This window comes from Staurois parvus, unplaced genomic scaffold (genome assembly GCF_062004578.1).
Source record: "Staurois parvus isolate SC_StPar_1 unplaced genomic scaffold, SC_StPar_1.0 ptg000566l, whole genome shotgun sequence".
Lineage (NCBI taxonomy): Eukaryota > Metazoa > Chordata > Amphibia > Anura > Ranidae > Staurois > Staurois parvus.
Genome location: NW_028318362.1, coordinates 5,769,221 through 5,793,734, shown reverse-complemented (window position 1 = coordinate 5,793,734; position 24,514 = coordinate 5,769,221). Strand labels below are relative to the sequence as shown.

The following is a 24,514-nucleotide window of genomic DNA, read 5'->3' as shown; positions in this document are numbered from 1 at the left end:
TGGGGAAAAAAAAAAAAAAAAGTATGGAGAGTCTTGGGAAGTACAGTGACATAGCATAGCGGGGTGCTCCAGGCAGGAAGAAACATACCCTTTTAGGGCCCCCTCCCAGCACACTGTAAGGGTTAAACACTTATAAGGTCAAAGGGTGGAGAAATAAGGTATAATATTTACCTTATTCTTCATTCTCTCTGCCCCCCCCCCATCTGTGTGACTGATCCCTCAATGCCTCTTCTCTCTAAGGTGCTTTGGCTGACAGTTGAATCTTGTACAATGCAGGACCAATAGTTCAACATTGTACACAAGGACATCAAGGGCACTTCCAATACCCACAGCACTGGACAGAAGAATGCCAGTGGCTAGGAGACCATGGAATGTAGCAAGTATTAAGCTCTTTTTTTGTTAAAAAACAAAAACAACTAGAGGCAAGTAACTACCACGAAAAAAAAGCTCTATTTGTGTGAAAAAAAGATAAAAATTTCATATGAGTACAGTGTTGCATGACCGCGCAATTGTCATTCAAAATGCGACAGTGCTGAAAGCTGGAAATTGGCCTGGGGCAGGAAAGGGGGTATAAGTGCCCTGTAGGCGAGGGGTTAAGCTGGCCATACGTCAGTAGGGCTCTGAAAGAACATCTGTATGAAAATTCTCATCAGTACTTTTGCTGACATGACAAATGTCATTCAAAAGATATTCGAATGTTAAAAGAAAAGTTTTTTATTTTGGAAAAACCATATTCAATGTTAGAATGTTTCCATTCTATTTCTTAGAGTTCTTTCATCACTGAGGTCAAAAGTAAATGTGGATTATCCCCCACCCCCAACAATTAGAAAATCAAACCTTTTTAAAATGAACATTTTTGAATGCATCTCTACTTGTGTATAGCCAAGCTTTACTCACTGTTTTGTCTGCTACAAGTGTCTGGCAGCTTTGTCTTCCAGTAGGACAATAAAGTCCAGTCTGGACAGTACCAGTCTTTGGCTTGTCACATGCACATGATTTCCATGGAACCACACAGAGCTGGAGCTGGTAAATGCTGCATTTTGCTCTGTAGATGCCAGGCAGGGAACATTGATTTTTCACTTTAAAGAGCACTTATCCTTGTATATAAGAGCCAAGAATGAAGCTCTCTAAAGCTTCCATGGTGATGCAGACCCTCAAGTAGTTCCTATTGTGGCTGTATATACTATGTGCTAAAAGACATTGTATTACGAGATTGAATTTAGCAGCTTGCAACAGTGTCCTTCAGCATGAATTCTGACATGTGCATACAATGTCTTCCCTCACAACATGCATAATATCAGCACCACCCGGATCCTGATAATGGAAACATTCTACTTTATTCAGTAGCTAACAGTAACACAGGGAGCCATCCGTTTTGAAATGTAGCAATACTATGATGACTCTAAAAAGTTAAGTGTATTTATTATAATTGCATGCTAAGAATGTAATTTCTTATCAAAGAAAAGAAATATAATCTTCTACCAGACTGATTCATGTAGGCATGTAATACAAATAACGCTGATTATAATGTAGGCATTGTCAGAATTCCCTCCATTACTTACCAGAACCCATAACGGCACAAATCAAAACCATAGAATTGTACTTGATCTCTGGTGCACTTTTGTCATCTGATAACAGTCTGTGAAGAACTTGGACTAACTTTGCGCTTTCTAGATAACATTCAGCCGATTCTAAAAAAACAAGAAAGGGAGTGCGTTAAAGTGTCACTGGAGATATCAGTGACAATTAGGCAGTACCCCCCCAATATCAGTTACTCTAAGATTGCCAGTCCCACTAAAACTCGCTGATCACCTCCATTACTAGTATAAAGAACACACACACATATATACACACATACATACACACACACAGTCAGGTCCATAAATATTGGGACATCGACACAATTCTAACATTTTTGATTCTATACACCACCACAATGGATTTGAAATGAACCAAACAAGATGTGCTTTAACTGCAGTCTGTCAGCTTTAATTTGAGGGTATTTACATCCAAATCAAGTGAACGGAGTAGGAATTACAACAGTTTGCATATGTGACTCCCACTTGTTAAGGGACCAAAAGTAATGGGACAGAATAATAATCATAAATCAAACTTTCACTTTTTAATACTTGGTTGCAAATCCTTTGCAATCAATTACAGCCTGAAGTCTGGAACGCATAGACATCAGCAGACGCTGGGTTTCATCCCTGGTGATGCTCTGCCAGGCCTCTACTGCAACTGTCTTCAGTTCCTGCTTGCTCTTGGGGCATTTTCCCTTCAGTTTTGTCTTCAGCAAGTGAAATGCATGCTCAATCGGATTCAGGTCAGGTGATTGACTTGGCCATTGCATAACATTCCACTTCTTTCCCTTAAAAAACTCTGCACTGTGAAGCGGCGTCCAATGAGTTCTGAAGCATTTGGCTGAATATGAGCAGATAATATTGCCCGAAACACTTCAGAATTCATCCTGCTGCTTTTGTCATCAGTCACATCATCAATAAATACAAGAGAACCAGTTCCATTGGCAGCCATACATGCCCACGCCATGACACTACCACCACCATGCTTCACTGATGAGGTGGTATGCTTATGATCATGAACAGTTCCTTTCCTTCTCCATACTCTTCTCATCACTCTGGTACAAGTTGATCTTGGTCTCATCTGTCCATAGGATGTTGTTCCAGAACTGTGAAGGCTTTTTTAGATGTCGTTTGGCAAACTCTAATCTGGCCTTCCTGTTTTTGAGGCTCACCAATGGTTTCCATCTTGTGGTGAACCCTCTGTATTCACTCTGGTGAAGTCTTCTCCTGATTGGTGACTTTGACACACATACACCTACCTCCTGGAGAGTGTTCTTGATCTGGCCAACTGTTGTGAAGGGTGTTTTCTTCACCAGGGAAAGAATTCTTTGGTCATCCACCACAGTTGTTTTCCGTGGTCTTCCAGGTCTTTTGGTGTTGTTGAGCTCACCGGAGCGTTCCTTCTTTTTAAGAATGTTCCAAACAGTTGTTTTGGCCGCGCCTAATATTTTTGCTATCTCTCTGATGGGTTTGTTTTGTTTTTCAGCCTAATGATGGCTTGCTTCACTGATAGTGACAACTCTTTGGATCTCATCTTGAGAGTTGACAGCAACAGATTCTAAATGCAAATAGCACACTTGAAATTAACTCTGGACCTTTTATCTGCTCATTGTAATTGGGATAATGAGGGAATAACACACACCTGGCCATGGAACAGCTGAGAAGCCAATTGTCCCATTACTTTTGGTCCCTTAACAAGTGGGAGGCACATATGCAAACTGTTGCAATTCCTACACCGTTCACCTGATTTGGATGTAAGTACCCTCAAATTAAAGCTGACAGTGTGCAGTTAAAGCACATCTTGTTCGTTTCATTTCAAATCCATTGTGGTGGTGTATAGAACCAAAAATGTTAGAATTGTGTCGATGTCCCAATATTTATGGACCTGACTGTATATTATATATATATACACACACATATATATATACACACATATATATATATATATATATATATATATACACATATATATATACATATATATATATATATATATACATACATACACATATACATACACACACACACACACACACACACACACACACACACACACACACACACACACACACACACACAATTATTGGGATTTTTTTTTTTAACCAAAGACATGTAGCAGAATACATTTTTGCCCTAAATTTATGAAGCATTTTTTTTTTTAATGGATGTTTTATAGCGGAAAGTAAAAAATATTGTTTTGGATTTTTTTTTCAAAATGGTCTTTTAATTTATATAATAAAAAAAATAAAAAAAACAGTGGTGGTCAAATACCACCAAAAAAAAGCTCTATATGGGGGAAATAATTATATAAATTTCATGCGTAAAGTATTGCATGAATGCACAGTTGCCAGTTAAAGTAGCACAGTGCCGAACAGCAAAAAGTGGCCTGGCCATAAAGGGGGTAAAATCTTCCAAAGCTTAAGTGGTTAAGATTTGGTACAAAGAATTGCAAAGCTATAGACAAAATGTAGTAAAGGCCTTTTTTCATTGTCAGAATGTAAAATATGTTAATTTCCACACTGTATTTCAATGATTATTTCTAGCCTACTCCTTTTACTCCAAGTTTGTAAATCTACCCTGGGAAGATCCCAACACATTTAGTTCCCTGAGTTCTGTGGCACATATTCACTATGCCCTGTTGATAGACACTGCTGTTTCACACATTTCACACAGCCTGGTACATTTCACCCAAGAACTTAAATTTTCCTTTCTCAATCCAGAAAGACATATTTGGCACATATTTCCTGATCAAAGACTGTATTCAGAAGAAAGAAAAACATCACTTTCTCAGATGCCTGTGTTCTTTTGTGAAGATCTTAGTAATGAGACTAGTGGACGGACATATCATTGTGACCATCCTCACTCTCCTGCTTAAAGGACCTAGTACAGACCTTCCATACTTTAAAGCACACTAGGTAAAAGGATTTGAATACCACCTTTGACAATGAACAGTTGAAAACAATTCATACACTTGCACATACAGTGCATACAGAAAGTGTTCAGATCCCATTCATGGTTTTCAATTTAGTTATGTTGTGGCCTGATACTACAGTTGTTTAAATTCATTTTTCCTCATTAATCTAGACTCAGTACCCCATAAGGACAAAGGGAAAACAGAATTTCAGAAATGTTTGCACATTTTTGAAACAGGAAAAACTGAAATATCACATTGGCATACGTATTCAGACCCTTTGTAACAACACTTGAAATTTAGCTCAGGTGCCTCCTGTTTCTCTTGATCATTGAGGAGATGTTTCTACACCTTGATTGGAGTCCACCTGTTGTAAATTCAGTTGATTGGACATGATTTGGAAAGACACACAACTCTGTATTTAAGGACTCACAGCTGACAATTCATACTGTATCAGAGCAAAAGCCATGAGATCAAAGGAACTGCCTACAGAACTCATAGACAGGATTATTGCAAGGCACAGTCCAGGAGAAAGGGAGGCACCTGAGCTAAAGTTCAAGTGTTGTTGCAAAGGGTCTGAATACTTATGCCAATGTGATATTTTAGATTTTCTTTTTTCATAAATTTGCAAACATTTCAAAAATTCTGTTTTCACTTTGTCATTATGGGGTACTGAGTGTAGATTAATGTGAAAAAAAAAATGAATTTAAACAACTGTAGTATCAGGCAGCGACATAACATTGCAACAGGTGAAGGAGTTCTGAGTATACTGTAAATGCCCCATCAGCACCTCACCTCAGTAAAAAGCTGACCAACTTCTTTCAAGGTGGTACAAACTAAAACCAAAGCACTGTTTATACTGAGAATGATCATAAACGTGCAAAGTCTTAACTTGTAGCACTCACATGATAGCCATCCCCATCTGGAAAGAGCACTGCAGGCCACAGGGGCAGCACACTCTATTAATATTCAGTTTGGAATACTAAAAGGTAAGTAAAATTCATTACCTTTTTCATGACTGGACATCACTGAATCCTAGATGCCCACACAAAATGTAGCATCAGTATGCATGGCTTAACTTACTAATAATAGCTCCAGAACATATCTGTCCACCTAAATCATTGTTATATACAGTATATATAGATTTAAATTTAAAAAAATGTAAACCATACTTTATCCTCCTTTATATTATGCTCCTCCAGAGCAGGATATATATATTTTTAAAGCGGTTATTTGGTACACTGTTAGGCCCCATTCACATTATCGAATAGTGGGAACAAGGTATGCAATTCTTCTCCACTATATTAACATTGCGATTTTCAGGATTCTTCGTGTTACATAGGGCAAGCCATTCAATCACAGAGATTCTGCCTGTGATCTCACATTGCATGATGTGAACAGGTCCCTAATATAAATTACTGGCTTGTGGTTTTTTTTCTTTTTTTTTTTATTCTGGCCATGAACAAATATGTGTTTTATACCAAAGGCCTCATTGCACACGGCCACCTGGCATATACCTACATGTTTGTACACATACCCGTGTGATCAGTATGATCAGCTGTCATAGTGATCACATTATCAGGAACCATTCTGAGGGTTTCTGATCATTAGTCAGAGACCACTGCTGGCTTGAAACTAGGAGTTGCGAACAGGAAATAATTACATTAACATTTCCCCAGTATGGACATTTTACTAGATTATGTTCATTACACTGAGGGTGGGAAAGGTGTAAGGAGAGGCAGGAAAATGTTATATTCTTGGGACAATAAAACTTTAAGATTACAGCTTGCACACTGCTAATTCCAATTAAGACATATAAATGCTACATTACACACTCCTAAAGTAACACTTGTGTATCTCATTTCATTTATAGGTAGCTGATCTCAAACTAAACTAATTATTTCAATGCACTAGCGGAAAGTTATTAAGAAAAAAGAATATATCCTTTAAAATACTCACGTAATTCTATTGCGGCTATTAATCCCAAGGCAACAAGTGCTTCATTTTGCATTATTACATGTTCGCTGGTTGCCATGGTGACTAAGTGCTTGATGCCTCCACTTTCGACAATGGTTCTAATTACATCCTATGGAACAGAGAAATCAAGCAATAAAAGAAAACAGATTTGCATGAAATTGCTATCCCATCCGTACAGAGTTCAGAGTATCCAGTGGTCTAAGACACTTTTTTTTTTTCTTTTAAACACAAATTACATACATTATATGGCCTTAGAGTATCCTGGGCAGCTTGGTGGGTGATTAGGTCCATTAAACCCTGAAGTCCCATTGCCCAACATTTTAAGAGGCATTTATAGAAAGCTAATATGCAGTAACTCAAAAATGCTCATTTAAAACTAATAGAAAGAAAAGATATGCCCACTGTGGGATAAGGTAGATTTCTGCTCAGCTCTGTATGCTTCTGTGATAAGGCACATATTCACACAGTCATCTCTAAAGCCACAAAAATGATGTTGCAAAAGATAAGTCATTTAAAAAATTATTAAAACCATTAGCATTCACAGCACAATACATAACATGCAGTGACATATTTATTTCTATTATTCAGATTGCAGGTTATCGCACTTATCAGTTACACCAGGATGTTCTAGTGGACCAAATAGTGTATGTTGTATAAAAAGGGTCCTTCATCCATTCATACTGAGTGTATTAAGACATGCATACACTGTGGTTACTTCCAGTGAAAAGAATTAGTAGATCCAGAAGTATAAGCAGCTAACGTTGCATGCAGATCTTGGCAATTTCTGTAAATTCTCCCTATTAATCAGTACTGCCTCTCATCACATCTGATCTATATGGAGGCATATATGAAGATGAATAAATCCCTTGATTATTATGTGTAAACTTGCCAAAGTTATTACGTTGCCAAGAGTATCTGAGTCTATGGAGGTGCTTTGGAAATATTTCATTTCAGAGCATTAAAAACTATGCTGTGAACTACTGTAAAACTAAAAATGCACACTAGCCTGTCACATAACTATTTTCAGCATATTCTGTTAAATTTGCAAGAAACATTTTTAGAATTATAGGGAAAAAAATTAAAGATGTTATCTTTTACAAATTAAGTTTTGAATTATACTTAAAAGAAAATGTATTAATAAAACTTCGCATGTTAGGTAGTTACAGTTACCCAATTTTTATCATATATGCTGTTCAGTGTTTCCCTGTAACCAAATGACCACCAAAGTAAACAGGGCAGCTCTAGGAAGCTTAGAACGGAAATTTGTATGGAAGTTGTTAGTACCCAATACATGGAAAAGGAAACTCTCACTAAGAAATGACTGCGGTGTTTATTATTACACATAACAGGAAGACTGACACCTCTTTCCTGTGATGCTGGGTTGTTCACATAACTGACAAGGCACAAGTGCAGTTCATTAGGGACAATGGTAAGTTTATTTGAAAATTAATTATACATTTTTATATTTAAATAAAGACACTTGCCTTGTCTGCTCAGGGCATGCCATTCCCCACTTCCCCCAAAAACGTTATCCTCACCACCTCAGTGCTCTCCTGCAACTCCTTTCTACTTCACTACTAAGATAACTGGTGTCAGAGTGTAATGGATGTAGGACATCACCCCGTGTGTAATGTCTTCGTGCTCAAGCCTGCTGGACTAAGGCAGGGAGAAAGTCGCATGCTCCCCCATATTATTATTATTATTATTATAATTATACAGTATTTATATAGCGCCAAAGGGTTTGTCAGCGCTGTACAGTAGCAATGGGGACAGAACATGAGACAAGACAGTAACAATACAATACACGAGGGTTCGAGGGCCCTGCTCTTTCGAGCTTACAATCTACGAGATTTCATATCCAGAATCAGTGGGTATCTGTCAGAGAAAGGAGCACCCGGGGAATGCTGAGAAAAAGAGTATAAAGTGGTCAGGGGGTACTTTACAAAGATACTGTTGCTTTGGCCTGAAGGGCATAGTGGAAGGGTCTCTTTAAATCATGTCTAAACCGTGATCACACAAGTTATATGAACATACCATGGGAAGAATGCATTTATTTATCAGATTTTCAAGTATGACAGTTGTCATCACGGTTTACTTTACAACTTCATAGGGATAAAGGTACATGGATAATCCACTCCTCAGGGGTAAAACCAGGAGGTTCAGCTCAGAGTTGGGCCAACAAAAAGTCATAGTCTGTACCAAAGAGCAATTGGAGATCAAGTTCTACCCAAAACTTTGTGATGTTACACTTTACAGAAGTAAGCTTAATCTAATGAAGTTGTATGTGCAATTGCAGAAAACAAAGAGGGCAAGATTGCCAACCTAGCTATATATAATATGATAGTTAACAGACCTTTGATTTGCTGTGTCGTATAAGAGCTGAAAGCAACCTGTTCGATTCGCCCATAACTCCAGCATGGTCTTTGGCTTCACACCATTCTACGAGGCGCTCAACTAGTTCAACATTCTTCCCCAACTGTTCAGCGGCCTCAGCTGCAGGGAGATACACAAATTAACATTTTATACACCCATACAACTTATGCACCCAGTTGATCTTCTTGTACAACTTATGTACCCAGTTGCTCTTTTTGTGCAGATTATAATGTGGGTTCCACAAGGAAACCTTATGCAATATTACAATTATTTTTGCATCTCTACTGTGTTATATTTTCCATGACTATATTTACAATATATATTTGAAGATTTTTCTCTCTGGGGAAGTGTGTTAGACTATATTTTCACCTACCTGACTGATTAAATTCTAAATTACAGGACAAGCCAACTAAAGAGTATAGAGTTGATAAGCAGGAAAGGACACATATCATGTATTCACAATGAGAAGATGTACCTGTCCCCATGTAGAGTTTAGTATGTTGATTCTAACATGTCCTAGTCAAGTCAAAGTTCATTTTCTCTTCTCTACACTTAGTCCTAATGACTTCCTCCATGGCCCATCACAGAGAGGGGCAGACTCACTGGCCATTAGAAATCCATAGGAGGTGAGGCATGCCAGCATGTTGGAATTACCATAGGACAACATCTTCAGTACCTTGGGCTCTTTCTGAACTTTTCAGAAAATATATGATTAGGATGATACCTCAAAGTCTCAGAACTCTATTCATATTGACACCAAGATCTTCGTAAAACTGCCAGATGCATTTTAAGCAAACTTTGAAACAAAAAAAAAAAAAACAGGCATAACATCTAACATTTTTGAAAGTCTTCAATACCTCGACAGCTGAGAAGGAATCTAAAAAGTTTTTTCCTTCTTGCACAACATCCTTTTACCTTGAGCGTCTATTAACATCCGCAGTGTTCCCAATAGTTTAAACTGGACTGGAGGCATTTCAGACTTCAGAAACTTCAGCACTTCCTCTGCTACTCCAGCTGACAGCATTTTTGCTTTATTGACAACTGTGAAGGAGAAAAAAAACCCACATAAAAGAAAGCCTTTTGTGAATGTGTCGGTCTACATGCGGGTAAAAAAAAATAAAATGTGACTGAATCAGAGCTAGTTAGTTCCTTTTAAGAGAAAGAACTGTTGCAATTATGAATCACAATACCAGGCTAATTTACATTTAGTATCAGAACCAATTTTCTTCTTTACGTGTCCCACCTCCCACCAAGTTTTATAGTACAATGCTTACACACAAAGTGCTCAGATACTTGGGTGTGCAGAGCAAAGCTACTACTGCCTACATAATGCTATGATTTCATTTTCCCTTCCCTGGTCACAAAGTACTTTTCTAAGGTCACAGTGACAGGAAAACATTAGGACTCTGTACTTTATCAGGACACATTTTACTTTTCAGCAGAGGGCCGCTTGAGATGCTCCTAGATATTAGATGATATTGTTAAATGCAAGATTAAGTAAGGACTAACACAGGCTTCCTTCAGCTATTGGTGAAAATAGTGATTGAAAAGGATGGAAAATCTCGCTTACTCTCCCCTCCACACTGCCACCACTTAATGGATAAACACAAAAGATAGTGAAAGCAGAATGTTGGTGTTAAGCGACACACCACCAAATACAAAGTTGGGAACAGCCACACCAGCTGAACTGACCATTTTCTATCCTTATGGGCTCCTTTTATGCCAGATGGGGGGGGAGGGAGAGGGAGGGAGAGAAAATGTATCTCTCTCCTCCGTTCATAGAGAAATAAAACAAGGGGGGTGAGCTTCACAGTGACTGATCACTGTGATAGCCAATCAGAAGCTATCACAGGGATCATGTGACCTGGAATCGGGAGTCCTGGGTCCCGATCGATAGAATGGGACCCAGGGCTCTCAGTGACACCCCGGTCTTTGCGCTGGGAGCGTACTGTGCGGCGGGCTCCCAGCACAAAAGACAGGTACGCAAATATGCGACACCATGGAAAAAAAGCCCAGTTCTGTGAGGCCGCATATGTGTTACGTCGGTGTGAAGGGGTTAAAGTGTTACTAAACCAATGACCCTGCATTCACTATATCTGCTCTCCCACAGTGCACAGAACATGGAAATGCAATTATTTTAGTAAATGCTGATTGGCCCTGTGCTCATCACATGCACCCTCCCAAAGAAAAAGAAAAAAACTCTCTGGCTATATACACCAAAGTGAGCATGTGCACAGTGTGTCTCATAGGGCCCTGTATTATCAGCAAATGGACTTGGGACAGTAGAAGAAGGGGAGGATCAGAGAAGACAGCATCAAACAGCCTTTTTACATAATATGGAGGATTAACCCCTTAGGTTCCACAGTGAGTATAACAATCATGCTTCACTGCATATACAGACTGATTATACTGTTGTGAGTTAATAAAACTTTAAAGGGTAAGTTCATCATTTAACGGAAAATGAAATGGTGAACGCCTAATATCTTGGAAAGCCCTCCTACAAATAGCAGCCATTGTGTTGCTGGTCCCTACATTGCAATACACAGCCCCGGAATGAGTATGCATCAAAATGTTTACAAAGGGAAAGACTCATTGGTCAGCAGGAACCCATGAGAACTGCATCTTTCTCCTAGGACACCTTGCCAGAAGAAGCCTCTGATGAGCTTCGCATTGGTCAGACACTGAAAAATTTGATGTTGCAGGGGCCAACATGTATTCTTCAATCCCAGAAGCAGTTCAGAAGAAAAAAAAAAAGAAAAGAAAAATGACACCAAATGTAAAAAAAAAAAAAAAGAGAAAAAAGAAAAATTACACCAAATGCATCTAAACATTTAGCTAAAGAAGGACTTTAAGGTAGCCACAAACAATCCCTTCCTGAGAAGGATAAGTGATGGGATATTTCACTTCCCACCCATGATGAAATCTAGCTCTGCTGACTAATGAGGAATGTGTGGTGATAGACTCCTATTGCATTGGATTATTAAGTCATAAAAACGTATGCAAACTTAGAAATGTGAATTACTGGTCTCTTCACAGCCCTCAAACAGTGCGATTACTAAAAACAATGCTCATGTTGTGATGGATTTGGTAAAATGCCTATTTCGTTTCCTATTGAATATATATATATATATACGCTATTTCTATAAGTTTTATAAATATTTACTTTTATACTTTAATACATATGTTGTGTGACTATTTTCTGCCTGCTGGGCTTTGTGGTACTTTAAGAAATCCTTGCTTAAGAAATATTTGCTCACAGGAACAGACCCCCTCCCATCGTGTGATTTGGAAGACAAAAGAATGTTTTTCTCTTTTTAAGATAAGACTGAAGAAGATCACACCTATACCATGACGGAGATTGTTTTCGTGTAAAATGACCAATCAAAGACTAATATAATGCTTATGCTGTTATCACGTGATGTTCCCATCATTTTTCATATATAAGCTCACGGTTTCATTTCAATAAATTAGAGAGAAGTTTTCACAGACCAAAGGTGTCAGTGTGAGTTTCTTTATGTGCGCACATTCCACAAGCTGGCCAGCGTCATAAATTTTGGACAGGAACAGATAAGCACTGGATGATTAAGTCCATGACTAAAACAATTTGGTGCCAAGAAACCCGGGAACTGAATAATGAACCTGCAGCCAGCCGCCATGAAAAGGCGTTCGGTGTCAGTCAAACTGGACAGGCCGGAGAGCTTGATCACCTCTCGGAGCATGGTAAGATATATTTTGCTATCTTACCATTGCTTATCCTGTCTTTGTTGTTGATTCATACCTGTGCCTAGTACAGCTGCTAAAGGTCAAAGGCAGGTAACCTTGTATGCCCGGAGTTTATTTAAATATACCTGCATGTGCTTATCTTTTACCTGGGTCTCTGTTGTGTGTTTTTATGTATCAGTCTTGAGGTGGAAGAGGAGTGGACCTACTGAGGGTTCTGACACATAATTTCTCTGGGTGTGTGGTAACCTTGTGTGTTGACCACAACAGAGGAGGTGTCGGATATGCGTCACGGTAATGTGACAGCGGGTGCCGTAACTGTTTGTGTGGGTTACGATGGGTTACTCAGTGGTCTGTACTCAGAGCCCACCAAGATAGACTGCTATGTTATGTCCTAAATGTGTGTCTGTAAGCTACTGTTTGCCATTCATAACAGAAGGTTGGGGTTTGTTAAGGGTTAAGGAAAGTCTGGACAGCAGCCTATGAAGTGTCTTAGATTCCTGTTAGGAAGGACAGAGATGGGGGGAGGAGATGGGTCAGACGCTGATAAGACCCCTAGAAAGGAATGTTAGCATGTGACCTGGTTGCAGAGAGAGAAAAGGAAAAGTATGTGGAATTAAAGATAAGGAGGTATGGCGAAAAAAAAAAAAGAGAAGAAAGATGTCTTAGTTGACAAACATGTGCTTGAGGACAGCAAGAAGTTTGGTATAATGTAGCCGAAGTTATCCACAAAGAGTAGTGGACAGAACAGGTATTGCTACAGGGGAAAAAAAAAAATAAAAAAATAAACTGTTTATGTGTACTATTAATGTGTTAAAATATTGAAAAGGATTACTGGCATGTCATATTGTGAAGGAAGTGAAGCAGTTAAAGTTATAGTAAGTAGCGAAAGTTTGTAAGCTGAAGGTCAGGACTGGCATAAATCATTGTAGGAACAGAGAGGAATGTTATGTGATAAAGGTTTGCTGAACGTGACAGAAGTTTTGTACAGAACTGGAAAAGTGTTGTATAAAGAAGGATAGTTGGAAGAAATTCAAGAAAATGGCAATTGTATAATGTATTTGTATCACAAAATTGTAAATGGAAGTGTGTGCTAAAACCACCGCCCTATGTTGGAATGTGGGGTGGAGGAGGGGAGGGACAGCACTGCCCTTCATCTAACGCCTACTTTATGCCCACCACCCCAGCCCTGCCCTGCCCAGTACACTTCCTGATGGCAGCCATCTTGCTGCTCCTGTTTTGTCCCTTCCTGCCCAGCCCAGTACACTTCCTGGAGGCGGCCATATTGGTACACCAAAATTAGACAAATGGAAGGCCAATGCCTTGAGTGAGCCGCCTCTACCCAGTGTGTCCGGTCTTACAAGTCAATGGTACATTCTACGTGGCACCGGATGTGCTGAGCAGAATCCCAAGTTGTCTATGGTCCACAGGACCCGAAGATATTGGACGTTTAAAAAGGTACCCCCAATTATGGTGGAACTGAAGCCTGGAGCTCCCCTACCCAGGAAACCACAGTACCCACTGAAACCAGCGCAATCCAAGGCCATCTCGAAGCAGGTCAAGTCCCTTGTGGCAAATGGTGCACTCATACCTTGTACCTCTCCATGTAATACGCTTTTGTTCCCGATAAGAAAAGAAGACACCCAAAGGAGAACCAGAGAAGTACAGGATGATACAGGACCTCCGAGCAGTGAATGAAGCCACTGTCTTAGAGACACCTATCGTTCCAAATCCCCACACTTTACTCACAGGGGTATTTCCAACAGCAAAGTATTTCACCGTGATGGACCTGGCAAATGTATTCTCCAGCGTTCCCTCGTATCCTCCCTGCAGATACTTCTTCATTTTTTATCCATAAGGGGCAGCAATACACCTGGGCAGTTATGCCACAAGGGGGTGAAAAATTCCCTGAGCCAGTTTGCCAAAGCCATGACCACCATACTGGACACGTGGCAAAAGGAACATTTGGCAGTGGTCCTTCTTTAATATGTGGATGACTTTTCCTCTGTGCTGATGACCTGCCCACGGCTGAAGAAGCCTCAGAGAGTTTACTATGTTACTTGGCACACCAAGGCTGTAAGGCCTCTAAACCGAAGTTGCAATGGTGCTCTACAACAGTCGTATTCTTGGGCCACTGTCTCTCACATGGAACAAGGCATCTTACGGAGGAAAGAGTTAAGGCCATCCAGAACTTGCCACTCCCTTTAGGCCAGAAGCCACTCCATGCCTTTCTTGGCCTCATATCCTACTGTAGGTCATGGATTCCTGATGCTTCTTGGTTTATGCAACCACTCTACGATGCTCTCAAGTCTGAGCCCTTCCATCTGTCCGAAGAGGCCGACTCCAATTTTTTTGGCTCTAAAATGCTTATTTTCTTCAGCCCCAGCCCTAGGTCTACCAGACTACGAGAAACCTTTCAAACTGTTCATGTCTGAACGCCAAGGCCATGGCACAGGAGTATTGGCCCAGTCCCACGGAGACTGCCTACGATCCGTAGGCTACTACTCATGCCGTTTGGACCCAGTGGCTAGAGGAGCACCGTCGTGTCTGCGTGCAGTTTTCGCTGCTCAAGCTCTGCTGGATAAGACCTCTGATATCGTACTGGGACATGAACTTGTTCTTCTGGCACCGTATGCCAGTGCTGCCATTTTAAACCAAGTCGAACCTAAACATTTGTCCACAGCGAGGCATCTTAGACTACAGTGTTCCCTCCACCTTCCTGATAACGTCACTCTCCTACGTTGCCAGACCCTGAATCCGGCCACTCTCCTCCCAATTGCTGAGGGGGGTAATGAAGGTAATGAAGAAAGTGGAGAGGATAATGGAGCCACTGAGCCTCATAATTGTCTTGAAGTGATGAAAATGGAAATCTTCCATCTCCCCACAGTGAGTGAAACACCTCTGCAGGATCCAGACTTCACTTTCTTTGTTGATGGTTCCAGATATGCAGATGAAGGAGGCATATATTACAAAGGATTTGCGGTCACTACTGCAGACACAGTCCTACAGGCAAGAGCCCTATCGCCAGCAATATCTGCACAGGGAGCTGAACTTCAAGCACTCGCAACAGCATGCCAGATGAATTAAGGAAAAAGGGCCAATATCTACACAGACTCCAGATATGCCTTTGGGATGGCCCATGACTTTGGACCCATATGGAAGGCAAGAGGATTTATGACTGCGGCAGGTACATCCATAAGACATGGAGCAGCCATTGGACGACTGCTGGAAGCACTCCTTCTACCCATTCAAGTGGCTATTCTGAAGGTAAAGTTCATGGGAAATTAAACTCTTCAGAAGCCAAAGGCAATAATCTGGCAGATTTGGCGACAAAACGAGCGGCCATGGGACCACCAGAAATGGAAGGTGAGGTGACCGGAGAGTGGGAACCAATGTTCACCTTACAGACCTTACCTGTGGACAGAAGCTACCTCAAGGAACTCCAAGAAGCAGCAAGTCCAGAAGAAAAAGAGAGCTGGAGACGGAGAGGAGCTATTCTCAAAGACGGTCTGTTTGAGTGCAACAAGAGGCTTTGTTTACCCAAGAATATGTTTCCAGCTGTAGTCCAGTGGGCACACGGAGCAGCCCATCTGTCAAAGAGCCTCATGAACTCTCTCATCAACAAGTACTATATAGCGCCTGGAATCACCACATTGACGAACAATTTTTTGCAGAACATGTGCCATCTGTGCAAAGTGCAATCCGGGACGCACAGAGAAGACACCACAGAAACACTTGGCCAAACCCCTATACCATTTTCAAAGGATACAAATTGATCATATCCAGATGCCAAAGAGTAGGCGGTTGAGTACACCCTAGTGGTGTTGGACATGTTTTCCAGTTGGCCAGAGGCCTTTGCTGTAACTAACAGGACTGCTAAAACAACTGTGAAGAAACTCCTCACTGAGGTTGTATGCAGATATGGGCTTCCAGAGGTGATAGAGAGTGACCAGGGCCCCGCTTTCACAGCTTCAGTAACCAAAGAAATATGGCGGCATTAGGAGTCACTCTGGCGTTCCAAACCCCCTATCACCCCCAAAGTAGTGGGAAAATAGAAAGAATGCTAAAAGTAGCCCAAGAGACTGGCATGAGTTGGCCAGACAGTCTGCTTATTGCCCTATTTAGTGTCAGATACACACCAAGAGAGAACACTCCCTATCCCCTTATGAGATTTTGTTTAGCTCAGCCCCCAGATTTGGTTGTTATTTTCCACAACAGTTGCAATTACAATTTGATGTGTTAACTGATTATGTGACTGTATTATCACGTGAATTAACCCGTATCCATGTCCAAGTGTTTTCTCCATTCCAGATTCTGAGTCAGATACAGGAACTCACAGCCTATTACCCGGAGATTGGGTATTAGTAAAGACATTTATGAGGAAACATTCCCTTGAGCCAAGATATGATGGTCCATTCCAAGTTCTGCTGACCACAGCCCCTTCTGACAAGGTGGCCAGGAAGAACACTTGGATACACGCCTCCCAAACCAAGAAAGTCCCGAACCCTGAGGGAAAGGCGTCATCTACACCATGACAACTATGTTGTATATCCTTTTTCTTATAAGTCTGACAGAGGCTCAACAGGTGGATATCACCGAAATAGGTGACACCACTATATTTTGGTACAACTCATCCAACACTCATGTAGTTATTTTTACCTTTGATTTCTGTAGTATAGATCCCATGTGGTGCTATGACCATAATTTATATGATCTTAATACAACGAGCATGTTCCGATAGTAGTGACCAGGTATACATATGTGTCATGGATGATTACTGGGGACCAAAAGATTAGAATAAGATTGGAAGGGATTTGGACTGGTGAGTATGCCCTTGCAAAGGCCATTATGCCTCTCCACATCCTAGCAGAGAATACCCTGACCCAACGCCTGGCCGTAGGAGGAAACGAAAAGCTCCTTCTGGTAGTTTTGACCCACATGTGTATATAGATGCCATTGGAGTCCCAAGGGGGGTGTCTAATAAATTTAAAGCCAGAGACCAAGTAAAGCAGGTTTTGAATCCCTGATTCCCATGATAGCTGTTAATAAAAATGTAGATTAGATAAATTACATATACTACAACCAACAGAGGTTTGTGAATTACACCAGGGATGCCCTTCAAGGAATCGTTGACCAGTTAGCCCCTACATCCTACATGACATTACAGAATAGAATGGCTCTGGACATGATTTTAGCAGAAAAAGGAGGTGTCTGTAAAATGATAGAAGGAACCGGAACATGTTGTACATATATTCCTGACAATACTGGCCCGAATGGTAAGGTTACTCTGGGTATAAATAAATTGGAAGATCTGTCAGTGGAGCTGAAGAAGAACTGAGGTATCTCAGACCCGTGAGATCAATATTTTAGCTGGATGAGTGGGTGGAAAAAAGTGCTCGCCCAAATAGGGGTAACTGTACTAATAATTCTAGTTCTTTTAGCTCTGATTGTATGTTGTATTCTATCATTTGTAAAGAAGTTAATAAGCAAAGCTGTAGACAACAGAACACCTACCTTCCTGAACCAGGACCAAGAGGATCCCCATATGATGGATGAAGAAAAACCTTACACCCCATTACGGTCCCTCCCCGCCAATAGTAATCTCACAATTTTGTAGGGATAGCATCTGACTTCCTTATGTACAAAGTCTGTGGCAAGGGAGGTGATGAAATAGTCATCACTTGTCTAACGTACAGCACAAAAGAGTTCCAAGGTACATAAGGACAGATGAGCTAGGTTTTATAGGGACAGAGGAAAATAGTCATTTTAAGGGGGGACGGTGATGGATTTGGTAAAATGCCTATTTCGTTTCCTATTGAATATATATATATACGCTATTTCTATACGTTTTATAAATATTTACTTTTATACTTTAATACATATGTTGTGTGAATATTTTCTGCCTGCTGGGCTTTGTGGTACTTTAAGAAATCCTTGCTTAAGAAATATTTGCTCACAGGAACAGACCCCCTCCCATCGTGTGATTTGGAAGACAAAAGAATGTTTTTCTCTTTTTAAGATAAGACTGAAGAAGATCACACCTATACCATGACGGAGATTGTTTTCGTGTAAAGTGACCAATCAAAGACTAATATAATGCTTATGCTGTTATCATGTGATGTTCCCATCATTTTTCATATATAAGCTCACGGTTTCATTTCAATAAATTAGAGAGAAGTTTTCACAGACCAAAGGTGTCAGTGTGAGTTTCTTTATGTGCGCACATTCCACAAGCTGGCCAGCATCATAAATTTTGGACAGGAACAGATAAGCACTGGATGATTAAGTCCATGACTAAAACAATGTCTTGTTGCCCCACTAGTTTTCTAAAAGCGGCACTTTACCCATAATGACTTGAGAAAAAAAAAAATCAATGTTCTTTAACAAAGAACATACATTCCACATTAATAATTACGCTACCAAATTAGTGTGTGATGCAAATTGCCTTCAGCATTGTTCCCGTTTCTTCTTGGAGGTTGCCATTTTGCTGAATCCCATGAGTCCATGAACAGCATTAAATCTTTACGTGGGTCAGCAGATTGGCCACTACAAGTTTGACATAGTGCCAAAAAATAGACCGCAACTGAGCATGTGCAGAGCAGGGTGTGAGAGTGTTTAACTGGATTTTATACAGTATAGGAACTTATTTTTAAGCCTTTACATGGCTATACCTGCAAAAGGGGCCAACGTCACGGGATCTATGAGGACTTAATTTTCTGACTCAAGTGCCATTTTAAGTATGGCATTGCCCTCTAATGCTCACTTTTAAATGGAATATTGTAAACTTACCTGGAATGGCCAAGTTCCTTAGGGCGCTTAGTGCTGCATGCTGTACTGTTACATTGCCATCTTCCACATGCCTATCTAGAAGATCTATGAGTTTCTGCACAATGCCATTGTCCACCATATGGATGCAGTTCCCATCTAAAGTAAACACATTACTGTCAACCCTGGTAGGCAACACACACAAAGACAGGATTAATATGTAGTAAAGATCAGTATGTGGTTCATGCAATTTGAATGTTCATTCATATCATATGGAAGTTCTTTACTGCAGGTTACAATGTTAACATACAGTTGTGCTCAAACGTTTGCATAACTTTAGAGAATTGGAAACACACAGTACCATTTATAAAGAAAACATGAGTTGCCAAAACACAATTCTTTTATTTCTTATGGGATGTACATTCAATTGTAGGTCATCTCTTTGTGCGTTCTAACAAGCAGGGATCTCTGTTTCCTCTTGTACCAAATTGTATTGTAACTGTAATATCTACCTTCATTTTGTAAAGTGCTGTGCAAACTGGCACTATATAAATCCTGTAGAATAACAAATGAAATGATCCCTGTTCAAAAGTCTGCATACCTGTAGTTCTTAATACTGTTCATTGCCCCTTTAACATCAATGACAGCATGCAGTCTTTTGTAATAGTTGTCTATGAGGCCCCGATTTCTTGCAGGTGGTATAGCTGCCCATTTGTCTTGGCAAAATGCCTCCAAATAATGCAAAGTCTTTCGTCCTCTTACATGAACTGCACACATTTGAGATCTCCCTAGAGTGGCTTGATATTTAGGTCAGGAGATGGCTACTCCAGAACCTTCACCTTTTTCTGCAGAATCCACTGGAGGGTCAACTTTACCTTGTGTTTAGGGTTATTGTCGTGCTGGAAAGTCCAAGAGCACCCCATGCACAGCTTTCATGCAGAAGAATACAAATTGTCTGCCAGTATTTTCAGATAACATGCTGCATTCATCTTGTTACCAATTTTCACAAGATTTCCCATGCCTTTAGACCTCACATACCCCCCAAAACATCAGTGAGCCACCACCATGCTTCACAGTGGGGATGGTTCTCTCGTTGCTGTTGACCACTCTTGAAATATAGGTTGTGACCATAAAGATCTATTTTGGTCTTGTCACTTCAGATTACATTGTACCAGAAGCTGCGAGGCATGTCAAGGTGGTGTCTAGCATATTGTAACTGAGCTTTATTGTGGCATTGGCTTCTTTCTGGCGACTCGACCATGCAGCTCACTTTTGTTCAAGTGGCATCATATTATGTTCCTTGAAACAGCCACACCATCTTGTTCCAGAACAGCCTGTATTTTCCCTAAAATTACCTGTGGGTTTTTCTTTGTATCCCGAACAAGTCTTCGGTCAGTCATGGCTGCAATCTTTCTTGGTCTACCTGACCTTGACTTGCTATCAAGAGATCCCAGAACTTTCCACTTCTTAATAAATTATTGAACAGTACTAACTGGCATATTCAAGGCTTTGAATATCTTATTAAAGCTTTTTAAAGTTCAATTACCTTGTTACAAAGGTCTTTTGACAGTTCTTTTTTGCTGCTCCCCATGTCTCAGTATCTAGTCTTTTCAGTGCATGCACGTGAGAACTAACAAACTCATTGACTTTATAGACACAGACACTAATAATTTTAAAAGGCACAGATAGGGGAAATTAACCTTTATTTGCCATTTTAACCTGTGCACATCATCTTGTGTGTCTGTACCAAGGCCAAACATTCCAGGATATGTGAACTTTTAATCAGAGCCATATGGGTGATTTCTGTTATCATTAGAATTTAAAGAGGAGCCAAACAACTGTGATAATAAATTATTTCATATGATCATTATCCTTAAAGATAGGTTTTTGGCATAATCAGTCAAATTTTCAATATTCATGCCAAAATTTCATGATTTCTGCAAGGGTGTGCAAGCTTTTTAGCACAACTGCATATTTGATTTGTCAATGGGCACATCATTTAGAATTTTTTTTAAAATTGGATAGATAATGTGCCTTAGCCAAAACAGTACAAAATTGTTTTATAATTGAAATTAAAAATCTTCTGATGGCTTTCTTGAATTAAAATGCCAGTCCAAAGGGTTACTCTTGACAAACAGAGTCTGGGTGGGTCAAATGCAGCAGCAGAGTAGCTGTCAGAGCAGGTTGTGCTGTCATTTGATTTTCTACACCTAACACATTAACTCTACATCGATAACACTACATCAAGGGCGGCAGTTTTGGAATTTACGTCCTCTCCTTCGGAGATCCTTGGAAATCACTCGGTGCCGGCAATTAATCACCGGTTGCGACCTGGTGAATAAAAGCCGTGGCCACGAATGGCGGCGCGGGTAGGGCGCATGCGCCCCCTACCTGGATCTGCAAAATCGGGTATCTATACGTGATTTTGAGCACCTGTCCTGCCCTGTAGCAGTATTTCTGCTATAGGGAAGTCGGCAAGCGGTTAACAAGCCTGCTCGTGAAAAGTTGTTCATCATATTGACTTTACACAAATGGGAAAGGCCATAGATAGACGAAATATGGTCGGTCCCTGCTGAACTGCCCAAATATTGATCCATCTATGGCCAGCTTTAGTATCTTGGCAGGGAAATCTCAAGCCACACCTGTCTAGGCTGTAACAGCTCTCACTGTTGGTATTATAACAATCTGAAGGAGAGTTCAGCAGAGGGGAAGTGATGTAGCATATCTCCTAGCAGAATTCACTCCAGGAATTGATACTGTAAGCTCCCCTAGTAAGCAAGCAGCCCTGTGCCAATCTATACAAAATTAATTTCTCTTTCCAGTATAAATCTAACACCACAGGAAACAGCAGATAATTAACATTATATCTATACTATGTAGCAGAATTACAATTTTTGATTCACATAATTGATTGGTATTACCGTTTCTGGCAAAGTTGGCAATGGCCAAGGCACCAGCTAGTTGTAACTGGTGATTGTGAGATGGAAGCCAAGACAGCACCCTCTGAAAGACGCTTCCTTTACCCCCCTCAAACAACTTCTGCATAGACTCATCTGTGAAGACAGACACATTGAAAATGAAATCTGTGCTACCACAACCTATTGCACAGAAAAAGAAGTCAAACCAAAACAAGACAGTTCTTGTTGCTAAAAGCAACAACCAACACTGGTTAATTAACATGGGCCCTGGACTGTTTTCATTAAATGGCGCCAATATACCTGGACCATGCATAATTACACAAACTGTGATTTGCTTTTAGTCAAAACACGTTTTATTGAAAAAGTAGATTGTGAAACAGTATGTGCCTGTATGTATAAGATATGAGGCTCCAGTCCACATACATAGTATTGGCTACCCAATCCAAAAAGGCAAGCAGATATCAAACTTATTTAGTGATGGGGAAATATTGACAGAATATTTAAAATTAAGAAATCAACAGAAACACAAACATGTAGAATTGAATGTAAAGAGGGGAAAGCAGACAAAGAGGAAGGGAAAGATTAAGTAAAGAGAGAATATGAAAGAAATTATGGACGAGGAGATGGGGTAGGGGGAAATAGGAGGAAAAGGGGCAACATAAGAATATAGGAGCTATAGCAAGATGAAGAGCAGATACAAGCAGAATGGTAGGAGATGGAAGGGAGAGGAGTAACATAAGTAAGGCAGGCATAGAGATAGATGTGATTTTCTTTCCTGCAACCAGTCAGTGTTGATAGGGGAATCCCTCCTGCAGAGCTATAGTGTTCTCCTGGCAAGAGGGTGCAGGGAGCTGTGCATGCCGGGAGAACACAATGATTATTGCTAGCAGCTATAGCTGTTGGCAATAAATGCATGCTAAAAATCCAACATGGTGGTTTTAACCAAGTCTATCAATGGATTGACTTGGGCACAATCAGCCTGCCCATTGATGGATCGAATCTCAGGCCATTCCCTGCTGAACTGGCTGAGAATCAATCCATCTATGGCTGGATTTAGAGTAGAAAGAGGAAGGGCTTGCAACTGTAATTAAATATCTGATAAAAACAGTTAATTAAGGAAGTGGACTTGAAATTTGGAGGAATCCTTGTACTCCATCCATGCCACCCAAACATTATGAAAATACTCCACTGTGTCTTTATCTTTATACTAACAGTCACTTCACATGCATTATTTTATTGCTTTTATATGGGTTTGTGAAACATTTCTTTAAGCAGTGTTTGAAGTTTAACTTGATTCATATGCAGTGATAACTCTTAACAAATTACTCATATGATGGTGGCAGATAACACAGAAAAAAATGCTTCCAGTACAGGCAAATGTGCATACATATTGTGTATGATTTTCAGATCATCCTTAAGTCCAACTTTAGCCCAAGCTTTTACATGTCCTCTAATGACTGGATCTCTCTAGCACTGCTGGCTAAAATGGACATGCTGTGGTCTGTGTGAGCGCAGCGGTCTACCCCCAACAGTTGGACACACCATCTATGAATCACAACCATTTAGCTCCAAAAAGGCAGGCAGCACAAATGTTGCTGAATGGAGCACAGTAGTTATGATTGTGTAGGGGATGTGTTGGACCACTAGGGATAGACTTCTGCTTTCATAGTGCAGTATGTTTATCTTCAGCGGGCTTCAGGAAAATGGAGTTCAGGGTAATGCAGGAGCACTAATACTACTAAGCTCTAAGAGTTAACTAATTGCACTCCCTGGCTTTGGCTGTAAAAGCTTAGGCTACAACTGGGATTTAAAAGAAATCTTTATTGAAATAAAACACAAATGCTGCCATTGCTGATCACCCTCTGAAGGAATAACTTAAGAACGGCAAAGCTGAAATGACTATATCAGGACTTTTCTTTTAGCATCCCCCCCCCCCCCCCCCCCCCCCCGAGTCTGGGACAGCTGGCCGCTCTGCCCCAATTATAAACTTCTCTAGTAATATCCACATTGGTGGGAATACTGGGAGTTCATGTACAGAATGTTGTTCAAGTAAACCAGTCAGTCAGTCATTAAATAAATGCTGCAGAAGCCATTGTGGAATTCCTCTTCAAAATGCTAGTGTCTGGGCTGTTATATTGACCCTCCGACTACAATATTTCTGATTATCTGACCATCATCCAGTATGCAGATGAGGAAAGCAAGCCAGAAATTCTTCTAGACATGTTTGTTCCAGGGCAATGACTGAATGTCACAGTACAGCCAAGCAGCTA

At 40.4% G+C, this 24,514-nt stretch overlaps 1 protein-coding gene across 2 annotated transcripts in view; it reads right to left on the bottom strand.

The window, feature by feature from the left end:
- Positions 1 to 24,514, bottom strand: part of RAP1GDS1 (Rap1 GTPase-GDP dissociation stimulator 1) — a 149,945-nt gene that overhangs the window by 886 nt on the left and 124,545 nt on the right. For both annotated transcript variants that reach the window (XM_089691643.1, XM_089691644.1), the window contains 6 exons: positions 22,248 to 22,379; positions 19,351 to 19,485; positions 9,757 to 9,882; positions 8,822 to 8,961; positions 6,451 to 6,577; positions 1,563 to 1,691 (listed from right to left, as the gene is read on the bottom strand). In XM_089691643.1, coding sequence (XP_089547769.1) covers positions 1,563 to 1,691; positions 6,451 to 6,577; positions 8,822 to 8,961; positions 9,757 to 9,882; positions 19,351 to 19,485; positions 22,248 to 22,379 — 789 coding nt within the window. The remainder of the gene's footprint in view (positions 1 to 1,562; positions 1,692 to 6,450; positions 6,578 to 8,821; positions 8,962 to 9,756; positions 9,883 to 19,350; positions 19,486 to 22,247; positions 22,380 to 24,514) is intronic.